The sequence below is a fragment of the Amblyraja radiata genome, chromosome 25 (genome assembly GCF_010909765.2).
Source record: "Amblyraja radiata isolate CabotCenter1 chromosome 25, sAmbRad1.1.pri, whole genome shotgun sequence".
Classification (NCBI taxonomy): domain Eukaryota; kingdom Metazoa; phylum Chordata; class Chondrichthyes; order Rajiformes; family Rajidae; genus Amblyraja; species Amblyraja radiata.
Genome location: NC_045980.1, coordinates 15,654,428 through 15,673,429, shown reverse-complemented (window position 1 = coordinate 15,673,429; position 19,002 = coordinate 15,654,428). Strand labels below are relative to the sequence as shown.

General features: G+C 40.0%; 1 protein-coding gene and 1 long non-coding RNA gene across 2 annotated transcripts in view; one reads left to right on the top strand and one right to left on the bottom strand.

Annotated features, from left to right (window-relative positions):
* The window catches only part of tmem120b (transmembrane protein 120B), a 42,787-nt gene extending 27,022 nt beyond the window's left edge, over positions 1 to 15,765 (top strand). Inside the window, exons 7-12 of the mRNA XM_033043241.1 lie at positions 2,012 to 2,077; positions 3,200 to 3,261; positions 5,672 to 5,764; positions 6,642 to 6,706; positions 9,439 to 9,507; positions 13,216 to 15,765. Of these exons, the coding sequence (XP_032899132.1) occupies positions 2,012 to 2,077; positions 3,200 to 3,261; positions 5,672 to 5,764; positions 6,642 to 6,706; positions 9,439 to 9,507; positions 13,216 to 13,329 (469 nt within the window). The 3' untranslated portion in view covers positions 13,330 to 15,765. The remainder of the gene's footprint in view (positions 1 to 2,011; positions 2,078 to 3,199; positions 3,262 to 5,671; positions 5,765 to 6,641; positions 6,707 to 9,438; positions 9,508 to 13,215) is intronic.
* Positions 92 to 12,142, bottom strand: LOC116987316. Its single transcript, XR_004415691.1, has 3 exons — positions 12,125 to 12,142; positions 11,976 to 11,977; positions 92 to 142 (listed from the first exon to the last, which is right to left on the bottom strand). It is a non-coding gene; the product is annotated as an uncharacterized LOC116987316 (long non-coding RNA).
* Positions 15,766 to 19,002: the final 3,237 nt, after the last annotated feature.

Sequence of the window (19,002 nt, the reverse complement as noted above, 5' to 3'; positions counted from 1 at the left end):
ATCCATTAACACTATCCACACACCAGGGACAATTTACACTTATACCAAGCCAATTAACCTACAAACCTGTACGTCATTGGAATGTGGGAGGAAACTGAAGATTTCTGAGAAAACCCATGCGGTCACAGGGAGAACGTACAAACTCCATATAGACAGCACGCGTAGTCAGGATCAAACCCGGGTCTACTGCCGCTGTAAAGCAGCAACCCTACTGCTGCGCCACCGGGCTGCCCTGTGACACAGTTTGCCTTTTATTTTTTGTAACAGGATTGTTCTGCAACCAGTCTACACTATTAGAGCAAAAATGAGTGTCGAACAAGAGCTGAAAAAGATGTGGTCATAGTTTCTGCTGTCTCTGACTTTGAATAGCATATGTTGCAATTTGACTTGTACCTTAACTCGCTGACTGGTTAGCACGCAACAAAAGTGTTTCACTGTACCACGGTACACGTGACAATAAACTAAGCTAAACCTTTTGAATTTTTAGAACCAGTTGATTTCAAGTGCATCACAATGTTGTAGTTTACAGGGTTTAAATGACTTTCTCAATTATGTCAATTTTGGGGCATTTTCATCAACAAATTTGGGGCATTTGTCCACAACAAATTTGCAATACCTCAATACTTCAACTATTCATTCCTATTTTTCATTAGCAATGGATATTAGTTAAAATGTAAGTAGACTGTCTCACCACAGGTAACCCAGGTCACTTTGCTGATGGGGATTTGATATATTTGATTTTTTTTTAATGTAGTCCATTGCTCACCTTGGAAGATATTTACATTTTGTGAAAGCATCTGACAACCCTGTGGTTATAATTTGTAGTTCGTAGGAATCACTGAGTGGTGAGTTACAAATGATCTGTGATTGTTCAAACATGGCATTCACATTGTTCTTTGATCCCATGAATAACAACTGACACACACCCAGTCCTTTGCTCAAGTCTGCCACACCCTAAATCAGTATTATCAGTATTGTTATGTGGAGAATTATTGTTCTGAGATATAGGGAGAGGTTGAGCAGGCTATGAATCTATTCCTTGGAGTACAGGAGGATGAGGGGTCATCTTATAGGGAGTGTACAAAATCATGACGGCATAGATCAGGTAAATGCGCAGTCTCTTGCCCAGTGTAGGGGAATTGAGAACCAGAAGACATAGATTTAAGGTGAAGGGGGAATAATTTATAAGGAATCTGAGGGGTCATTTTTTTACACATAGGTATGTGGAACGAGCTGCCAGAGGAGGTAGTTGAGGCAGGTAATGTCAAAACATTTAGACAGCTAGATAGGTAAGATGGGTTTAGTGGGATGTTGGTCAAACACTGGCAGGTGGGACTCGTGTAGAAGGAACATGTTGGCCGGTGTGGGCAAGTTGGGCCGAAGGGCTTGTTTCCACACTGCATGACTCTGTCAGTGAGCACATCAATTATTTGTTGATTTTGATCAATATCAGTTTTAGCCACGTGGTTGGTTGCACCCAAAGATATATTGGAAAGTTAGATTAAAAAGTGAACATGATTTCCCTTTTCAAGGACCTGCTAGTGATACTAAATTTCTGAATTTTGTTTAATTATGAACTTGTGGATGTGGAAGTTATTTGGTTGGAAAGATAATTGGCCTACATATTTATTAAAAAATAAAAGTCTAGGATTTGAATGTGAATGTGCACAAATAAACAGTTTGGATTGATGATTTTAACAGAGATATAACCGGCATTTATTCAGAAACGGCATGGGTGTAACAAAGGAAGCAGCCATCGTAACATCTGCAGTTTTTCTTAAATAAATTTTCATACTGGGTAGGGAAAATAAATTTAAATTTTGTTTCCTTATTCACAGAATTATTTAAGTTGTTAAAACTATCATGGTGCATTATCAGAGAACATGCATCTGTTTTGATGCCTTTTGTTTTCGATTGTGCACACTGCATTATAAGTGATCTTGGAAGTGTTTTTGAGTCTAAGCAGTAATGTTTTATCTTTTCCTACTTTATTGTTTCTTTTATCTGATAGAATTAAAGGCTGGTGGGTGTCTCATCATTATGTGTCTACATTCCTCTCAGGGGTAATGTTAACATGGTAAGTTTCAAGCATTCTTTCATAGACCAATATTGTCTGGGGGGGGGGGGAGAATGTACATTCTAATATATTGGGCAAAAATAGCCATTGACACAGTAAAATTCATAGCAACCTGCTCCCCTCCCCAATTATTCAGTGGAATACAGATCACGACATATAATACAAGATACAAGATGCATTTATTTGTCACGTGTGCCAGTTGGCACAGTGAAATGTAATCACCATACAGCCATACAAAAAAAATAAAGAACACAACATAGAGTTGATAGAGTTCAACATAAAACTTGTCCTAAATCAGAATGGCTCATAACTCCAACCTCTAGTATGCACTGTGTTAATCAGTCTTGGCTCAGCAGTTAACTTGCAAAAAGCAAAGTGAATCTCAATGCCTGATTTGTGATACTGAGAGACAAATATAGATTTATGCATGTGCAAACATGTTAGCCCTTGTTCAAGGGGACTGGATTACAAAGGGTTGGAAGTTATGTCATGGTTTTGTAAAGGTCCAATTAAACCAGAACTGGGCAATTTAATTCCATTCTGAGACCCAAAAGGATTTTTGTCACTAAATCTGTAGTGTAGCTTTGTTAGTATGATACTAAGTATTCCAGCCAATTCATTTTTAACCTTTATTAAAGCTGAGCTGCTTGGTAATGATGTCGGAAACTTTTCACATTAAAGATTAGTGGGAGAGTAGAACTCTATTGCTTTTTTTGTGTAAAAGTTGTTAAGGCTAAGTGAATTGAAAGTCTCAGGCTAAAATTGGTAGATTTTTCTGGCACATGAATGTTGAATCTGATAGGTGAATGGTAAGACACACCAACCATGATGAACTTGAATTTGAAAATTTGGATTGTGACTGAATGGCCTGCTTCATTTCAATGTTCAGATTACATTGAGCTGTTGTCCACAATTCACTAATCAGTTTTCATCACTAGTAAACCATGCTTTCAAGGCAAAAACAGGATAAGAAACTACTTGTGATTTTTGTTTTGTTTTATCTAGGTATTAAATTCCTAATTGCACATATTACTTGTACACAAATGTAATTAACACTTCAGCTTGATAGCAAATTTTATATGCATTCTTCTGAACCTTATTTTACATTTTTTTGTTTTTAAGGCCAAATGGGTTAATGTATCAAATGTTTCGCAGTCAATTTCTAGCATTTTCTATTTATCAGAGTAAGTATTTGATTTTTTTATTTCTCTTGATTTTTGAAATGTATTACTGAGATTTTGTTCACCTACTTGGAAAGGAAGGAGCTTTAACTGTGAGATGTATCCATTAAGAAAAAGGGTGTCTATTGATCTTGCATCAAAATAGAAATGTTGTGTATTCTCCTGTAGAGTTTACTTGGTGGATGCAATTGGAATAATGGGATGATTAAATGATGAAAAATACTGGAAACCATGTTAGTTAGCAACCGTGGAGACAGAAACAATTGATCTTCTGGATTCATTGCCTAGCCATCGCAACTGAGAAAAGCTTTTGTCTGCCAATTTGAAGGGAAAAGAGCAGAAAGACCAAAAAGGTAGAACTGTGATGGGATAGCAGCAGGGATTGAATTGTTGATGGAGGTTGCTGAAAGAGAATGTAAAGGCTTGAAAATAAGAAGAGATATGTCTGGTGGGGTATAAATTACAGATGATGAATAATTTCAGATCTAATCGGGCTGGGGTGTTTTAGATTTTTTTTTAAATGAAAATCTTCTAGAATGTGAGGTTCAACTGTTGCATGGCTGTTTATGTGAAATTGATGAATTCAGTGCCAAAGTCCCACCTTCATCACTCTTTCCGTTACATTTAATGACAGTATCACTTCCACTTTCTGTCCGTGCATAGAATTGGAAGGCTTTCTTGCCTTTTTTGTTCCCAGTTTCTGTTCTGCTCCTTTGTGGTCCATCTTTGACCCAACTGTGCTTCCTCTTCACTGTCTCACTCACACATCTTGTAAAGACTCAATTTCCTAGTTTTTCTATTCCTTCGGACCAGTTGTTCTGATGTATCTATTGCCTTAATTGTGGGTTTCCCTCAACAATGGCTGACAAAGCCTTGACTGCTCGATTTCCTGAATTTCTGCTCTTGCCTAAAACAGGAATGTTTTACCTTGTTAATGTAGAACATAGAACAGTACAGCTCAGGAACAGTCCCTATGGCCCACAATATCTATGCCGAACACCATGTCAGATAAACTAATCTCATCTGGCTGCACATAATCAATATTCTTCCTTTCTCTGCGTATCCATGTGTCTACTAAAAACATCTGAAACTCCAGTATTGTATAGGGTTGTATCCACCACCACCCCTAGGAGCACGTTCCAGGCACCCAACACTGGCTCAGCCAGGACCGAGTCTTTTTAGATGAAGTAGCTAGTCATGTATTACTTCAAAGTGATTATACTATTTATTTGGTTCTCATAGTGCTGTCTCCTCTGCAGAGGATATACATCATGTATGTAGACTGTGGAATTCCTTGGAATCTTGATAGTTGTCCTGCTGAAAACAAATCAAATTTTTGTCAAAACTTACCCATTTAATGTTCCATATTGCAGCAAAGTATCTAACTTGCCTTGATTGGAAATAAAAGATGCAAGGAAAGATCCTTTGCTATTTATTTCAGTTTGTAATTTTTCTTCTCTGACCACCCTAGCTTCGGGGAATATGCATTCATAGAGTGTTCCACCTTTTTAAGCCTGTTTGAATTAAGATGTTAATATATTACCAGTAATGTAGATCAACAATATAAGTTACCAAGATTTTTTATGCTTACTAGTATTCTAAAGTCCAGTCGATTCTAATTGTTGAATTAAAATTTAACAAGATCACTAAATTCTTGATTTGAATCTAACAAGAATCTTGATTCTAATTTAACAAGATGACTAAATTCTTTCCTTTTTTTAAATTCATTTGTAGGAATGTTTGAAATGTCCAGAGGAAAAGCTGAACATTAATGGACTAGGTCAAAATGTTCCAAATGTGAAATAATTTTTAGTTTCTGCCAGAATTATAATTTCTTCTCACTCCCCCCCCCCCCCCCCCCCCCCCCCCTCTTTACTAATAGTGGTATTCGCAGCATTACATTACATTCAAAATCCCAGTGGTTGTTAAACATTACAATTGGAGAAGTTCCTACTCTAGTTCTTGCACTAAACGTTCTTCCCTTTATAATGCACCAAAAGTTTTCACTGTACCTCAGTACACTTGACAATAAACTAAACTGAAATTTTTGGACATAAGCACCCAAGTAGCTGTAAAGCTGCAATGGCAATTTCCTTAGCAAAAATTATATATATATATTGATGGAAAATTGCAATTTAATGGCAATATTGCACTTTGGAGCAGTTGCATGTTTTTTTTAGAGGATTGAGCATTGGAACTCCAGATTGGGTCAAACAATATTACCTAGGCAGGACAGGCTACATGGCACAGAGCCTAAAGAAGATTTGAAACAATATAGGTATTTTGTAAGCAAAGTAATTGTAAATCCTATTAAAACCTGCTAAAGATTGTGAAAAACATTATTATTATTAGTTGCATTGTCTGCCAAGAATGTATGATTTGGATTTTAATCTTAACCTCCATTTTTGTTTAGGTTGTGTGCAGTTCTTGCAGTATTATTACCAGAGTGGCTGCCTTTATAGATTGCGGGCTTTAGGAGAGAGGGATCACATGGATCTTACAGTGGGTATGTGATTTAGCCTTTGTTTACCTAAAGATCTTAAATGGTTACAATCTAACCTCACTGGCTTAAGTAGTGTAAAAGAGTAAAAGGCATTCTGTCGTCCCCATATCTTTGAGAGAAGGGAATGCGGGCATCATCGGCTCTATCTTTCTTTCTTTGCTCCCCAATCACTATTAATCGGTGCTAGCTGTCACAATGTGTGGGAGTTTTTTTTCATATTGAGTGAATTCCTGGTACTCAATGGGTTACCTGTTGATCCAAGTAAGAGTCACACAGCTAACTCTTTTAAAATGATTACTCATTATCAATGTGGTCATTGTCTCCAAAGCTGATGTTTATTGTCTGTTCATAGCTGCCTTTGAGTAATTTTGAACTATTGCATTATCAACGTGATGAAGATTATTCCACCATAATGTTAGATGTTTTGATTAGTTTAGAGATACAGTGCAACAACATGCCCTTTGGCTCACCGAGACCATGCCGACCAGCGATCCCCATACACTAGCACTATCCTACACACACTAAGGACAATTTACAATTCTTAATAAAGCCAATTGACCAATAAACCTGCACGTGTTTACAATGTGGGAGAAAACCTATGTGGTCATGAGGAGAATGTACAAACTCTGTACAACCAGCACCCTTAGTCAGGAATAAACCCTGGTCCCTGGTACTGCACCACTGTGCCGCTGTATTTGATGATTTTAACTCAGAAAGCATGCATGCAGTAGTTTGCATTTTGAATCTGTTGGCTTTGTATATTTTTCATACGTGTGTAGGATTTTATTTTATTTACAGTGAACTCTGCCCCCACTGCAAGTTTCCCCCATTCCTATCTCATATCTCACTTCTGTATGTTGGTTATTTTTATTAATTGCAGAAGGATTTCAGTCATGGATGTGGAGAGGTTTGACGTTTCTCCTTCCATTTCTTTTCTTTGGTCATGTAAGTGAAACAAAATTAATCTTTCTTAATAATAGTTTGGAATAAGGCTTTGAAATGTTTTCACTGCAAACACATGGAGATTACAACATGGATGAAGGCTATTTGGCCCATTGAGCCTGTACTAACGCTCTACAACCACAATTCATCTAGCTCCCCCCCACCCACTCCCTACCCTTTTCACCATACCCCCTACAAATATTTTCCTTTTGCATATTTATCCAATGCCCTATATAAATTTTGAGGTCTACCTCTGCACCTACTACTCATCATTTGCTGTGGATTTTCATGAGAAACTAAATTTCTTCACGTTTTTTTAGAATTTTCTTGGCAGTCGCCCTCCTGTTGTGTCCCTAGATGATGGCTGTGCCTGGGAAAACACTTTCTCTCTGCCTGTTCTGTCCATACCTTGATTCTAAACAGCCTGATCAGATCTCCACACCACCTGCTCTGGACAATCATAGACAATAACTCCAACTTCAGTGGTCTATCCATGTTGTTCGCCCCCTATCCCTTAAGCTATTTTGTTGAATCTTCTTTCTCTCCTTTTCCAGGCCCTAACTCCTTTTACAATACTTCTTGATCACACATCCATACATTTTTTTTTTAGATTCCCTCTTCAATTTGCTGCTATTGTTTTGCTCTCTCTTTGACTCTTTTCTCCTTTACTTCTGAATTTTCTGTTTTAATTTTATCTTTGTTTGTGTTAGCAATCTGGCCCCTGTCACGCTTTCTTTACTGCTTTTTAAAAATGTTTTAATTGATTGAAAGACACAGCATGGAAATGGGCCCTTCAGCCCACCGAGTCCACATTGACCATCACTCACCCATTCACACTAGTTCTATGTTGTCCAACTTTCTCATCCATTCCCTACATACCAGGGGCAATTTGTATAGACCAATGAGCCTAGAAACCCACACATCTTTGGGAACATACCATCTCCACACAGACAGCACCCGAGGGGAAGATCGAACCTGGATTTTTGGTGCTGTAAGGCCGGCAGGACTACCGACTGTGTCGCTGTGTGCCCACTTCATGGTTGTCCATAAAGCTGACTTTAATTTCTCAAAGATAGACACAAATGCTAGAGTAACTCAGCGGGACAGGCAGCATCTCTGGAGAGAAGGAATGGGTGACGTTTCGGGTCTAGACCCTTCTTCAGACTGATGTCAGGGGAGCGCTGGTACATAGTTAAGGAAGTGTATAGATAATGAAGTGTAAGATGTGAAAACAGGACAAAGGGAATGGAGATCAAGGAAAATGTAGAATAGACCATTGTTAGTTGGGAGGTAACAACTAAACAATTAGAGATAAAACTAGACTAAGAGGGACCCATTGGATCCCATGTTCACACGGAAGGGCTGGTCCCCCAACGCAATACTCCACCTCTCCATCAATTCCAATTTTGGTGGCCAGTGGGGAGGCTTTCTGGAGTGCTAGTATGGGTTGTGGGCTGAAGGGACTGGTTTCCAGAGGGCTAGTATGGACATTGATGGGCCAAATGGATTCTTGGGCTGGAAGCTCAGTCGCTCAGGGCTGGTGGGCTGGCAGCTCAGTCACTCAGGGCTGGTGGGCTGGCAGCTCAGTCACTCGGGGCTGTTGGGCTGGCAGCTTAGTCACTCAGGGCTGGTGGGCAGGCAGATCAGTCACAGGGCTGGTGGGCTGGCAGTTCACTCATGGCTACTCCTTGAAATTCCATTTAAAGCAGAGTGCAGGCCACCAAATGCAGTTTCATAGCATTTCAAGCAGAGTACAGGCCACCAAATGCAGTTTCATGGCATTTCAAGCAGAGTGCAGGCCACCAAATGAAGTTTCATAGCATTTCAAGCAGAGTGCAGGCCACCAAATGAAGTTTCATAGCATTTCGAGCAGAGTGCAGGCCACCAATGCAGTTGCATAGCATTTCGAGCAGAGTGCAGGCCACCAAATTCAGTTTCATAGCATTTCAAGCAGAGTGCAGGCCACCAAATTGCCAAACAACTAAAGTCATTGTCATTAAGGGCTAACAAATCATTTATTGCAAGTACATTGCAGACTCACAGTTCAGTTGGTTCACAGCTTAGAATCACAGTTGCAGACTCTCATTCGCGATCATCCAGAGTGACTGACTGACGTCCAGGCATCCGGGGTTTTATAGTCCTGTTCAATTACGATTTTACTGGCAATACTGGTTCCAATTTACTGTTCCCATTACATTGAAATACTTTTAAGTTCTTAAATGGAATATCATTTTGCATGAGATGGAACTGTGTGGAATTTATACCATCTGCTTAGATTTATCAGCATTATTACTGCTGTACTGCAGTAAGTACACATTAAAAGCTGCCTTCAGGTGATCGTAATCCCATGATGGCTTAGAATTTTATCCAGCAAAGAAATCGGCTTTACACGCTAGCTGGGCTCTGGTATCTGCAGATCTAGCAGTTAAAACAAAGGCATTCTTAGCCTTGCAATTAGATCAGAGTTATTATCAAGTTATTATCCTTGGCTCCCACTGATCTCAGCTGGACTTTCGCATGGGTGCATGTTGTGGGATGGCAGGGTTGGACAAGGAAAATGTCCCCTGTCACTTGGCCTTTGCAAGTTACAAGATGAGCTCATTAGTTGCTTCTGAAACTGTGCTAGAGGAAAAAGGTAAATCTCCAGCAGGAATGTGGACATCGTAGCAGAGAAAAAAGAACATAAAATTCCAGTGTATCCATGTATATTAAATTTCATTTTTGTTTTATTTTAGTTTTGGCAATTGTACAATTCACTCACACTTTTTGGACTTTCACAACATGAAGGATGCAAAGAATGGCAAGTGAGTACATGCCAGTAAAATTGTTTTTATGAAGTTGTTCCGAGATTGACCTCCAGCATTTTCTATTTATAGTCCAGACCTTGCTGCAAACTATGAGAGTTTACATGATGCTCTATATTGTATCATCATAAAATGCCAAAACAAAACCTCCCTCACATATGAGCATACAAATTAGGAGGAGGAATAGGCCATTCAGTCCCTAAACCCTTCTCTGCCATTACTAAGATCATGGCTGATCTGGTTTTAACCTCAACTCAGCATTCTTGCCTAAACCTGTACCCATTCTTCCCCCTACATCTCAATATCATTCTTAAAATAGTCAAATATTCCTTCACTCCCTTTGGAGTTCCAAAAACACTAAATTCTCAGAAAACCTCACCTTGTCTTACTTAAATGGCAGCTCCCTAATTTTAACAGTGACTAATAATTCTAGATTCTTCGAAAACAGAGAGCATAATCTCACCACACCTTTCGAGACTCCTCAGAACTTTGTTTCAATCCAATTCCTTGTTACTCCTCAAAACGACAGTGTACAAGACTAGACTGTCCAATCTTTCCTAAATTCTCAATAAGAACAGCAGATATATTTCCTCTAAAATACATCAATTAACTAACTGAGCTTTTGTCACAATCCTATATTATTGTTTATTAGCTATCTAATTTCAGAATTGTTGTAATTAACTGTGATTTAAATTTCCATCTCCAGTGGTGGGATTTAAACTATAGTCTCCAGGGAACAAAGACTGCAGAGGCAAAATAAAGTGCTGGAGAAACTCAGCCGGTCAGGCAGCATCTGTGGAGGAAATAAACAGCTTTTTTTTTCAGGTTGGGACCCTTCAGATTGATGGGATAAGAGGGAGAAAGCTGGAAAACCTCTGTTGCAGCTTTCTCTCCCTGCCCCCCCAATCCACCCAAGACGGGTTCCCACCCAAACCATTGTCCATCCATTTCCATCCATGGATGCTGCCTGACTTGCTGAATTCCTCGAGCACTTTGTATTTTCCATGGAATTTAAAATCTCATCTCCACATCCTCAAAACCACACTACCTACATTACAAATATTCTCCTAGTTTTTCAATTTGACAGAAAACATATCTTAGACCATAAGAACATAAGCAGAAGAAGTAGGCCATTAAACCGTGAGCCGATGCTGCTGTCACTTAGATTATTTGTAACCTTGATTGCTTTCCTCTTTTACCACAATGACTATTGATTAAACCCTAGTCTAAAAAAAGTATCCACCTCTGGGTGGAATATACATCATAGCTTGGTTTTCCCAGTTGTCTAGGGCAGAGAATACTGTGATTCGCTGATTCCCCCATGTAACTCGCCCTGCCTTACCTCTCTGAGCTGCTCCACCTATATGCTCCTGCCCGGTGCCTCAGGTCAGCTGATCAGCTGCTCCTTGAGGTACCAAGGTCTAAGCGGAAGCTCAGAGGGGATAGAGCCTTTTCTGTTGCTGCTCCGGCACTCTGGAACACCTTGCCGCTGCACATCAGACAGGCCCCCTCACTGTCCATCTTCAAATCCTCCCTAAAAACACATTTTTATTCTTTGGCTTTCGACACTGGCTGAGGCATTGCTCCTGTTTTTAGTGCTTTTAATGTCTTTTAATTTTTAGTGTGTTTTTTATAGTCCTTCGTTTTACGGTTTTTAATGGTTTTTAATTGTTTGTAATAGCTTTTTGTTCATGAGTTCTCATGTACAGCACTTTGTGGCAACTGCAGTTGTTTAAAGTGCTTTATAAATAAAGTTATTATTATTATTATTATTATTCCCTGAGAGAAGACTTACATGAGTCATACAGCACAGAAATGGGCCCTTCGGCCTAATTTGCCTATGCCAACCAAGGTGCCCCATCTACACTAATCCCACCTGCCCGTATTAGGCATATATCCCTCTAAACCTTTCCTATCTATGTACCTGTCCAAATGTCTTTTTAAATGTTATTATAGTTTCTGCTTCAATTACCCCCTCCGGCAACTCTTTTCAGATACTCGCCACCCTCTTGTCCTCAGATTCCTATTAAATCTTTCCCTCATATCTTAAACCTATGTCCTCTGGTTCTTGATTTCCCCTAGTTGGGTAAAAGACTATGCATCTACTCTATCGTGATCTTATACACCTCTTTAAGATCATCTCTCATCCTCCTACATTCAAAGAATACAGTCCTAGCCTGCCCAACCTCTCTCTATTGTTCAGGCCCTCAAGTCCTTTCAGTTTAAAGATACAGCACAGAAACATGCAGAAGATAGACACAAAAAGCTGGAGTAACTCAGCGGGACAGGCAGCATCTCTGGAGAGAAGGAATGGGTGACGTTTTGGGTCAAGACCCTTCCTCAGACTGAGATACTGCCTGTCCCGCTGAGTTACTCCAGCTTTTTGTATCTATCTTCGGTTTAAACCAGCATCTGCAGTTCCTTCTTACACAGAAACAGGCCCTTTGGCCCACTGAGTTCACATCAACCACTGATCACCCATTCGCATTAGTTCTATATTATCCCACTTTCTCATCCACCCCCCTACGCACTACAGGGGCAATGCACATATTTGGGATATGGGAGGAAACTGGGCCACTAGGATCAAACCCATATGGTCACAGGGAAAATGTGCAACTTTGTACATACAGTACCCAAGGTCCAGATTGAACGCGGGTGTCTGGCGCAGTAAGGCAGCAGTTCTACCAACTGTGTTACTGTGTAAAGTGTATCTTTTTACCCTGAATCTTCCTCCTCATTCTAGATTCTGACACCCCAGTGGGTCATTCACATCATTCTCACAATCTTGTACCAATAAAAATTATCTCGTTCTCTTAAATTAAAGAGAGTTGTAGATGGCCAGACTAGAGAATCTTGAAGCCGTAATTTACTACAAGGTCTGACTGAATTTCTTCAGAATTGCTACCAGAGCACTTTTGTGATCAGTTAATTGAAAATCATGCATCCTTGAATATAAGCCAATCTTCTGTCTTACTGGAGCATAGTAATCAATCTGACTTGTGAATTTTGCCTGACTGAAGCTCTGCATATCCCCAAGTGAGCAATGAAGGTTCCAGCAAATGTATTTAATAAACTATTTCAATGTGCTTTTCATTTTTCTTGTGGAGAAACTAGTTTTCTTGCATTTAGAGGTTGGTGGGGATAGTCACAATTTGAATAACTGCTGAACCTAGTTTTGTTTTTTTAAGTGGTGATGACACTCAGCCGGGTCAGGCAGTATCTGTGGAAGGAATGGACAGACTACTCTGGGTTGGGACCCTTCCTCAGACAGATGGTGTATGGGAGACAAAGATTGAAAAGAGTGGGGGTAGGGCAAAGCCTGGAAAGTCATAGGTAGATACAGGTGAGGGAGGTGTGTGATTGGCAGATGGGTGGAGTAAGTGATAAGGTGAGAGGTATAAAGTAGACAATCGGGTATTGGGTAAGGCAAGTGAAATATAAAGCTGGAGGGAGGAATATCTGTAGAAGGGGGAACATAGGGGAACCATGGGGCAAGCATATTGATTGTGGTGGAGTAACTCGGCGGATCAGGCAGCATCTGTGAAGGGAATGGGTAGGTGACGATTCAGACTGATCGTAGTAGGGGGGAGAAAGTTGGAGATGGTACAATACCTAGCAAATTATAATGTTTACAGGTGAGGGGATTCTGTTTTATTATTTGTATTGTTTTTTTATTGGTTTGTTTGATTCATTTTTCTCTTGTCTCAGGTTTTTGTCTTGGCCCTCACATTCCTGGTCCTATTTCTCGGGAACTTCCTTACAACTCTGAAAGTTGTTCATCAAAAATTTCAGAAGAACAAAGATAAATTGAAAAAGCTGTGAATGCCTGAATCCTGCTGAGTAAACAATGTTGTTGGGGAAGGTGGCAATATATTCCAGTCCCCTTAACTTTTCCTGCTGGAATTGAACCTGAACACTTGCAATCAGTGAGGCAGGATTTACAACTGTCACACAAATATTCACAAGAATCCTGATGGTAGCTGCATTCTCTATTAATTGTGGGAGAAATGGACTAGATGACGTTAGCGTGGTTCATTATCCTTAACAAGCTTGTGGTTTTTCATTTCGGTGTTAGTCTTTCAATCCAATGAGATGTCACTGTCTAAATGCGATTTCTACTGCCATGGGGCAATTGATGGGTGCAAAATAGGGTGCAATTGTGAAATGAATGTCATTTGGCTCAACCTTCATAACGATTAGACGTGAGATATTTTGTGGGCGATCAGCAAATGTTAAAATTTTGATTGAAATGTAAGTCTCAATTGGCCAATACAAAAGGTGGGTACACGTGAAAATTTAATACTAAGTATAATATTCACATTATTTATGCATGCATACACTGTGTTCAGCCCTTGTGGATATAATGTTATCAAGTAAATGTATATTGTAATTTAGATTGTATTTCAAATTACTTAATTGTCTTGCTCTGTGGATCGATAACATTTGCTTTTTAAAAACCCACTCATTAATTTGTCTCCCATTTTAGTTTCTTTCCCTTGGATTCTGTTTTAGGATGTATTTTATTTTCCCCAAACAAGCAGTACTACTTTCAGACAAACTACCTCCTTTTCGTATGTTGACTAGTGCCACTCTTGATCTAGTTGGAGGTATTTAGAGTGACTCAGGGTAACTGTGTTTTTTTTAAATTGGCCAAGTGCCTGGGATTGATGTATTGCTGACTATTGATAAAGGAACTCTGAAAGAATGGATATTTGTAATCATGGAAGAGCCTATACCCCACTTGAACATTAGTTTTTCTTTTGCACTCGATCCAAGGGAATTTTTCTTTCCTTGCAGCATGAGCTGACCATAATATTGTCACATTTTAGTGAAGATGGACATGACATAAGCCCTAAAATAACTAGATTTGTTTGCATTTGTTTGAAATTGATACAACACCTATAAATGAACAATCAAGAGATTTTTTTGTTTCTCAGCTAAGTACATGGATCATGTAATAACACAAAATGGGGCCACAAAAATGGAAAATGCTACAAAGGCAGCATGTGTGAGTGAAGTCATGCCCGCTTGGAAATGTAATAATTTCTTCGGAAGGGCATGTTATTCCTCCAAAGTGGAGAATGGTTAACCTTGTACTGATTTGAGTGTCATACACTGCAGCTACATCACAAATGCTGAAATTGACTTGTTCTCGAGCTGAATCACGGAGTGAATAATGGTGTATAGCAACATCTACACTTTCCAATGAAATCTGTGCAAAAATAGTCAAAGCTTAGACACCATTTAAGCTTTTAAGAATTTGTAAGCATTAACGAGAACCTATGACGTTGTGAAAGGCAGATACTTGAAATTGTGATTTTAATGAGAAGAGGAAGCATACATTCCTATTGGGCTTCCTAAAGCTGAATATAAACTTTGTAACTTGTGCAAAAAGCTTCAATGGCTTGTGTCAAACAAAATCATGTCCCGTTGTCACTCTGACTTCTGCATATTGGAAACCAACCTCCAATTAGCAGGTCTTAATTTTTTTTTTTGCAGTTAAATCTATATTGTTATTTGATAGTGTTTGAAAAATATATTGTTCATTCGTGAATTTTTGTATTTAACAATTTTGTTGAATAGAATTGAACCTTGTCGTGCAAAATAGGAACAATCGAAGGTCTGCCTGCTATTTGACGCTATCAAATGTCATTTGAAATAATTTGTTACCGATGTGCAATACCATGGTATCCACAATATTCAATAATTTATTTCCGTTGGATTCCAGGAGAATATTTTAAAGGCTTAAAGTTAGTCGCATGTAACTAACCTGGTGTAAGGAAGATGCAAGTATGCAATATTAGCATGTAATGCCTTATTTTACAGAAAGGGAAAAAGAACAAATAATGAGAGAATTAAACTTGAAGTAATTATACTTGTGGAAAACCAGTCGTGGATATTTGATGAAAACTTCTATAATAAAGTAATAGCAAGAAACTGAAATGGAACAGTCACAGAAATGCAAAGCCATGATTAAAATGCTCCTCAACCATGTATCTCCCAGCTGAATTATTTTTAAAGCAAATGCTGACTGTGAATGTGTGTTTACTGGGTCATTTTATCTAAGCATTTTCAGTTGCACTTCCTTTGTAAAATTTACTGTGAAATAGAATTGTAAGAAACAATCTGGAGTTCTTATGATTGTAATCTGATCATCTCAGTGAGAAGGTTTGACCTTCTATGTGGGGTGTGTTAACTTCTACTACACTGTCATTTGTGTAGAAAGCTCATTTACAATAAACCACTTCAGGAAAACCACTTTCTGGCTATGCATCGATGAATATTAACATGGGTCTGCTACAGTGGCTTGTAAGCCTTTGTCATTATGATAACTAACATACTGCATTAATGCAACTAAAAATAGTTGCTTTGTATGTCTTGTCAGAGACCTTACTTCTCCACAAAATGGGTTGGCGTGGGCAAGTTGGGCCGAACAGTCTTTTCCTCGCTGTATGACTGTGACAGACAAAATATAATGAAAACGGAAACTATACAAAACTGAAATCTATTCAGATTGGCCAATGTGTGATGGAAATCAATGGGTTAATAGTTGATAATGCCCAACATTGAAAAGGACCTTTCATGATTGGAGAACCTCCTCTACGCCTTTGCATGTTAAGTGTGTTCTCAGATTTCTCATCCGTTTAACCAATATGCAAACATCTGCTGTTTGATTATTTTTTCCTTCGGGACAGCTTGATGAAAAGCACCATTTTAATTCTGACTTTTAGCTAAATGTTCAAATTGCAGCTCATTATATTAGCAATAACCAGTATTTCATTTTCATCTTTTTTTCTCCCCACTAATTTTAATTTTATCAAGTTTTACTAATATTGAGCCGTAAAAGCCTTTTTTTAAATTTTGATCTTTGGCTCCAAATACAAAGCAATAAAACGGCCCAATATAACATTTCAATATCTATATCCCCTTTTTCCTAACTTAAATAATTTATCGCAAGTGAAAATTAAACTGAGAGTGGAAACAAAGAAATATTCTAGATATTCCTACTTGTAATATTGGTTGAAGTGTAGTTGCAAAACACCTTGCATCCATTGGTACCCTGCCCGAATGGTTACTGTGTATGTGATTATTTAATAAGAAATTCAAGTTAGCTTGTTCTCCCTTTTTTAGAATGATCTATATTGGTGATAATGTATGCAGCAATCTCTCGTGAGAAAACAAAGAAATAAGCAATTAGAGTAAGATATTAAGGTACTCAACCTTTTGTCCAAGAATGAAAGTTCTTTTTGGTTGTGAACAAGAAACCAAACCATTTGGTCCGTGTCACACGGGAGGCCTGGTCCCCCAACGCAACCCGTTCCCCCCACGCAATATTTCACCACTCACCCATAGCCCCCAACTGCGCAGGCGAGGCTCATTTCCCCTCATCCCCAGCACTCTCTACCTTTCCTTTTCACCCTCCGTCTTCTTTCCTCTCTCCTCCTCCCTTTCCCCAATCCCTTCCTCACCTCTCCCTCCCTCCCCTTCCCCCTACTCTCAGTCACTCCCTCCCTCCCTCCATAACTCCTCTCCCCTCCCTACCCCCCTCCTATCCCTCTATCGCCCACCTCCCCACTCCTCACCTCCCCTATTCACCCCACTGTCCCTCCTCACCTCCCCCACTGCCCTCCTCTCCCTCTATTCCTCACTCCCTATATCCCCCCTCCTCTCTCTCTATTCCTCCTCCTCCCATTCGCCCTCCTCACCTCTTTCCCCTCTCCTACCCTCCACAATCTCTCCATCACATCTCCTTTCCCCTACCCTTAGTCACTCCCTCCCTCCATAACTCCTCTCCTCTCCCTACCCGCCTCCTCTCTCTATCCCCCCCCTTCCACCCCCTCTCTCCTCACCTCTCCCACTTTCCCCTCCATCTCCCTAGGCGGGCGGGCGCTGGTGACTGACAGCGGACTTGGCCAATCCGTGCACCGATGGTGCAGGAAGGGGTGTTGTCGTCCCGATGGTGACTGACAGGAGAGGAGACCAATCTGCGCATGTGCGGTTTTTAAGATTTTTAAACCTTTATAACTTTTAAAAGATACCACCAATCGGAACAAAACTTGTTGCACTTGCAGCACAGGAGAATGGTGAGTAAGGTAGTGTGTACCATTTTTGCGTGAATGTAAAATAAAACGCAAACCAGAAGATAACAAGATGAGAGTTTTAGTTATATTATCTATCTCTCTCTCGATAGATAGATAGATAGATAGATAGATAGATAGATAGATAGATAGATAGATAGATAATACAATAAAATAATATATAGAATGATGGAGCATCTGATTTTTGAATCTGGACCAAAATAACATAATGAAAGCCTTTTTCTTGCATGCTGTCAGTGTTGTCCTGCTTTTTGTCTGTGTCCGTTATATCTACCTATTCCCTGCTCAATTTATGGATCGGTTTTCAATGTTAAAATGATCATTATGTGAATTGGACACCTGGTAAAATGTTGCTACCACTTAGATTCAAACATCATAGGACGTGCAGATGATTTTTGGATGACAGTGTAGGATTCAAGATCTCCTAAAAACCTTTGGTTTCAAGAGGAATGAAAAGAGATTTTGGCCATTCATGACCTACACATATTAGGAAGTAGTTTCTTGGAATCAAAAATATGATGCTGTTAACCACCAGGTATTTCTCTTCATGGGACGACTACTGTAAATGAACTAAATAATGGCTTGATCAAGGGTGATGCCCCAAGTGAAGAGCAGCTGTGGAAGACCTTGAACTGGCATGCACTCCCTGTTGAGTTAATTATAAGATAAGAAAACACTGGTTAGCTATGTTGACAGAAAATGTTTAAAAGCCCTTCCTGAGATAGATAGATAGATAGATAGATATAATTTATTGCCACACAACCAGGGTTGGTGGAAATTTGGGTTGTCAGCAGCAGTACAATAATAAAGAACACACAATAAAACTGTAACACAAACATCCACCACAGCATTCATCACTGTGGTGGAAGGCACAAAAATTTGGCCAGTCCTCCTCCATTTCCCCCCCGTGTACAGGACCAGAGTCCAGTCAGTCCAGGATCGGCTCTTCCTCACCGGAGACTGCGGCTTTAGATTGTTGTAGGCCGCAGGCCGGCGGTCGAGATTTAAAGTCCCCGCCGCAGCCAGAAGCACCGTAGACTGCAGGGCCGGCGGTCGAAGCTCCCCTCCAGGGGTGATGGTAAGTCCATGCCGCACCCGCGGTAGAAGTTGGCCGCGGGCCGGCAGTGATGGCTTCTTCTTCCCCCGGGTCCCCCACGAGGGATGCCGGGCTGTAGACGCCGCACCAGCTGGAGCTCTGCAGACCGCGAGACCAGGCAGCTAGTCTATAATGGGAAGGCTAGCTTCCTACCACCTCCACATAGTGTATTTCCCAAACCATTCCTCGCTCATACCTTGTACGTCCTTTCATTCTGAGGCTGTACCCTCTGGTCTTAGACTCTCCCACTATGGGTGCATTTCCAGGTGGGGCCCAGGGAAAAGGTGGGGGGAGGGGAGA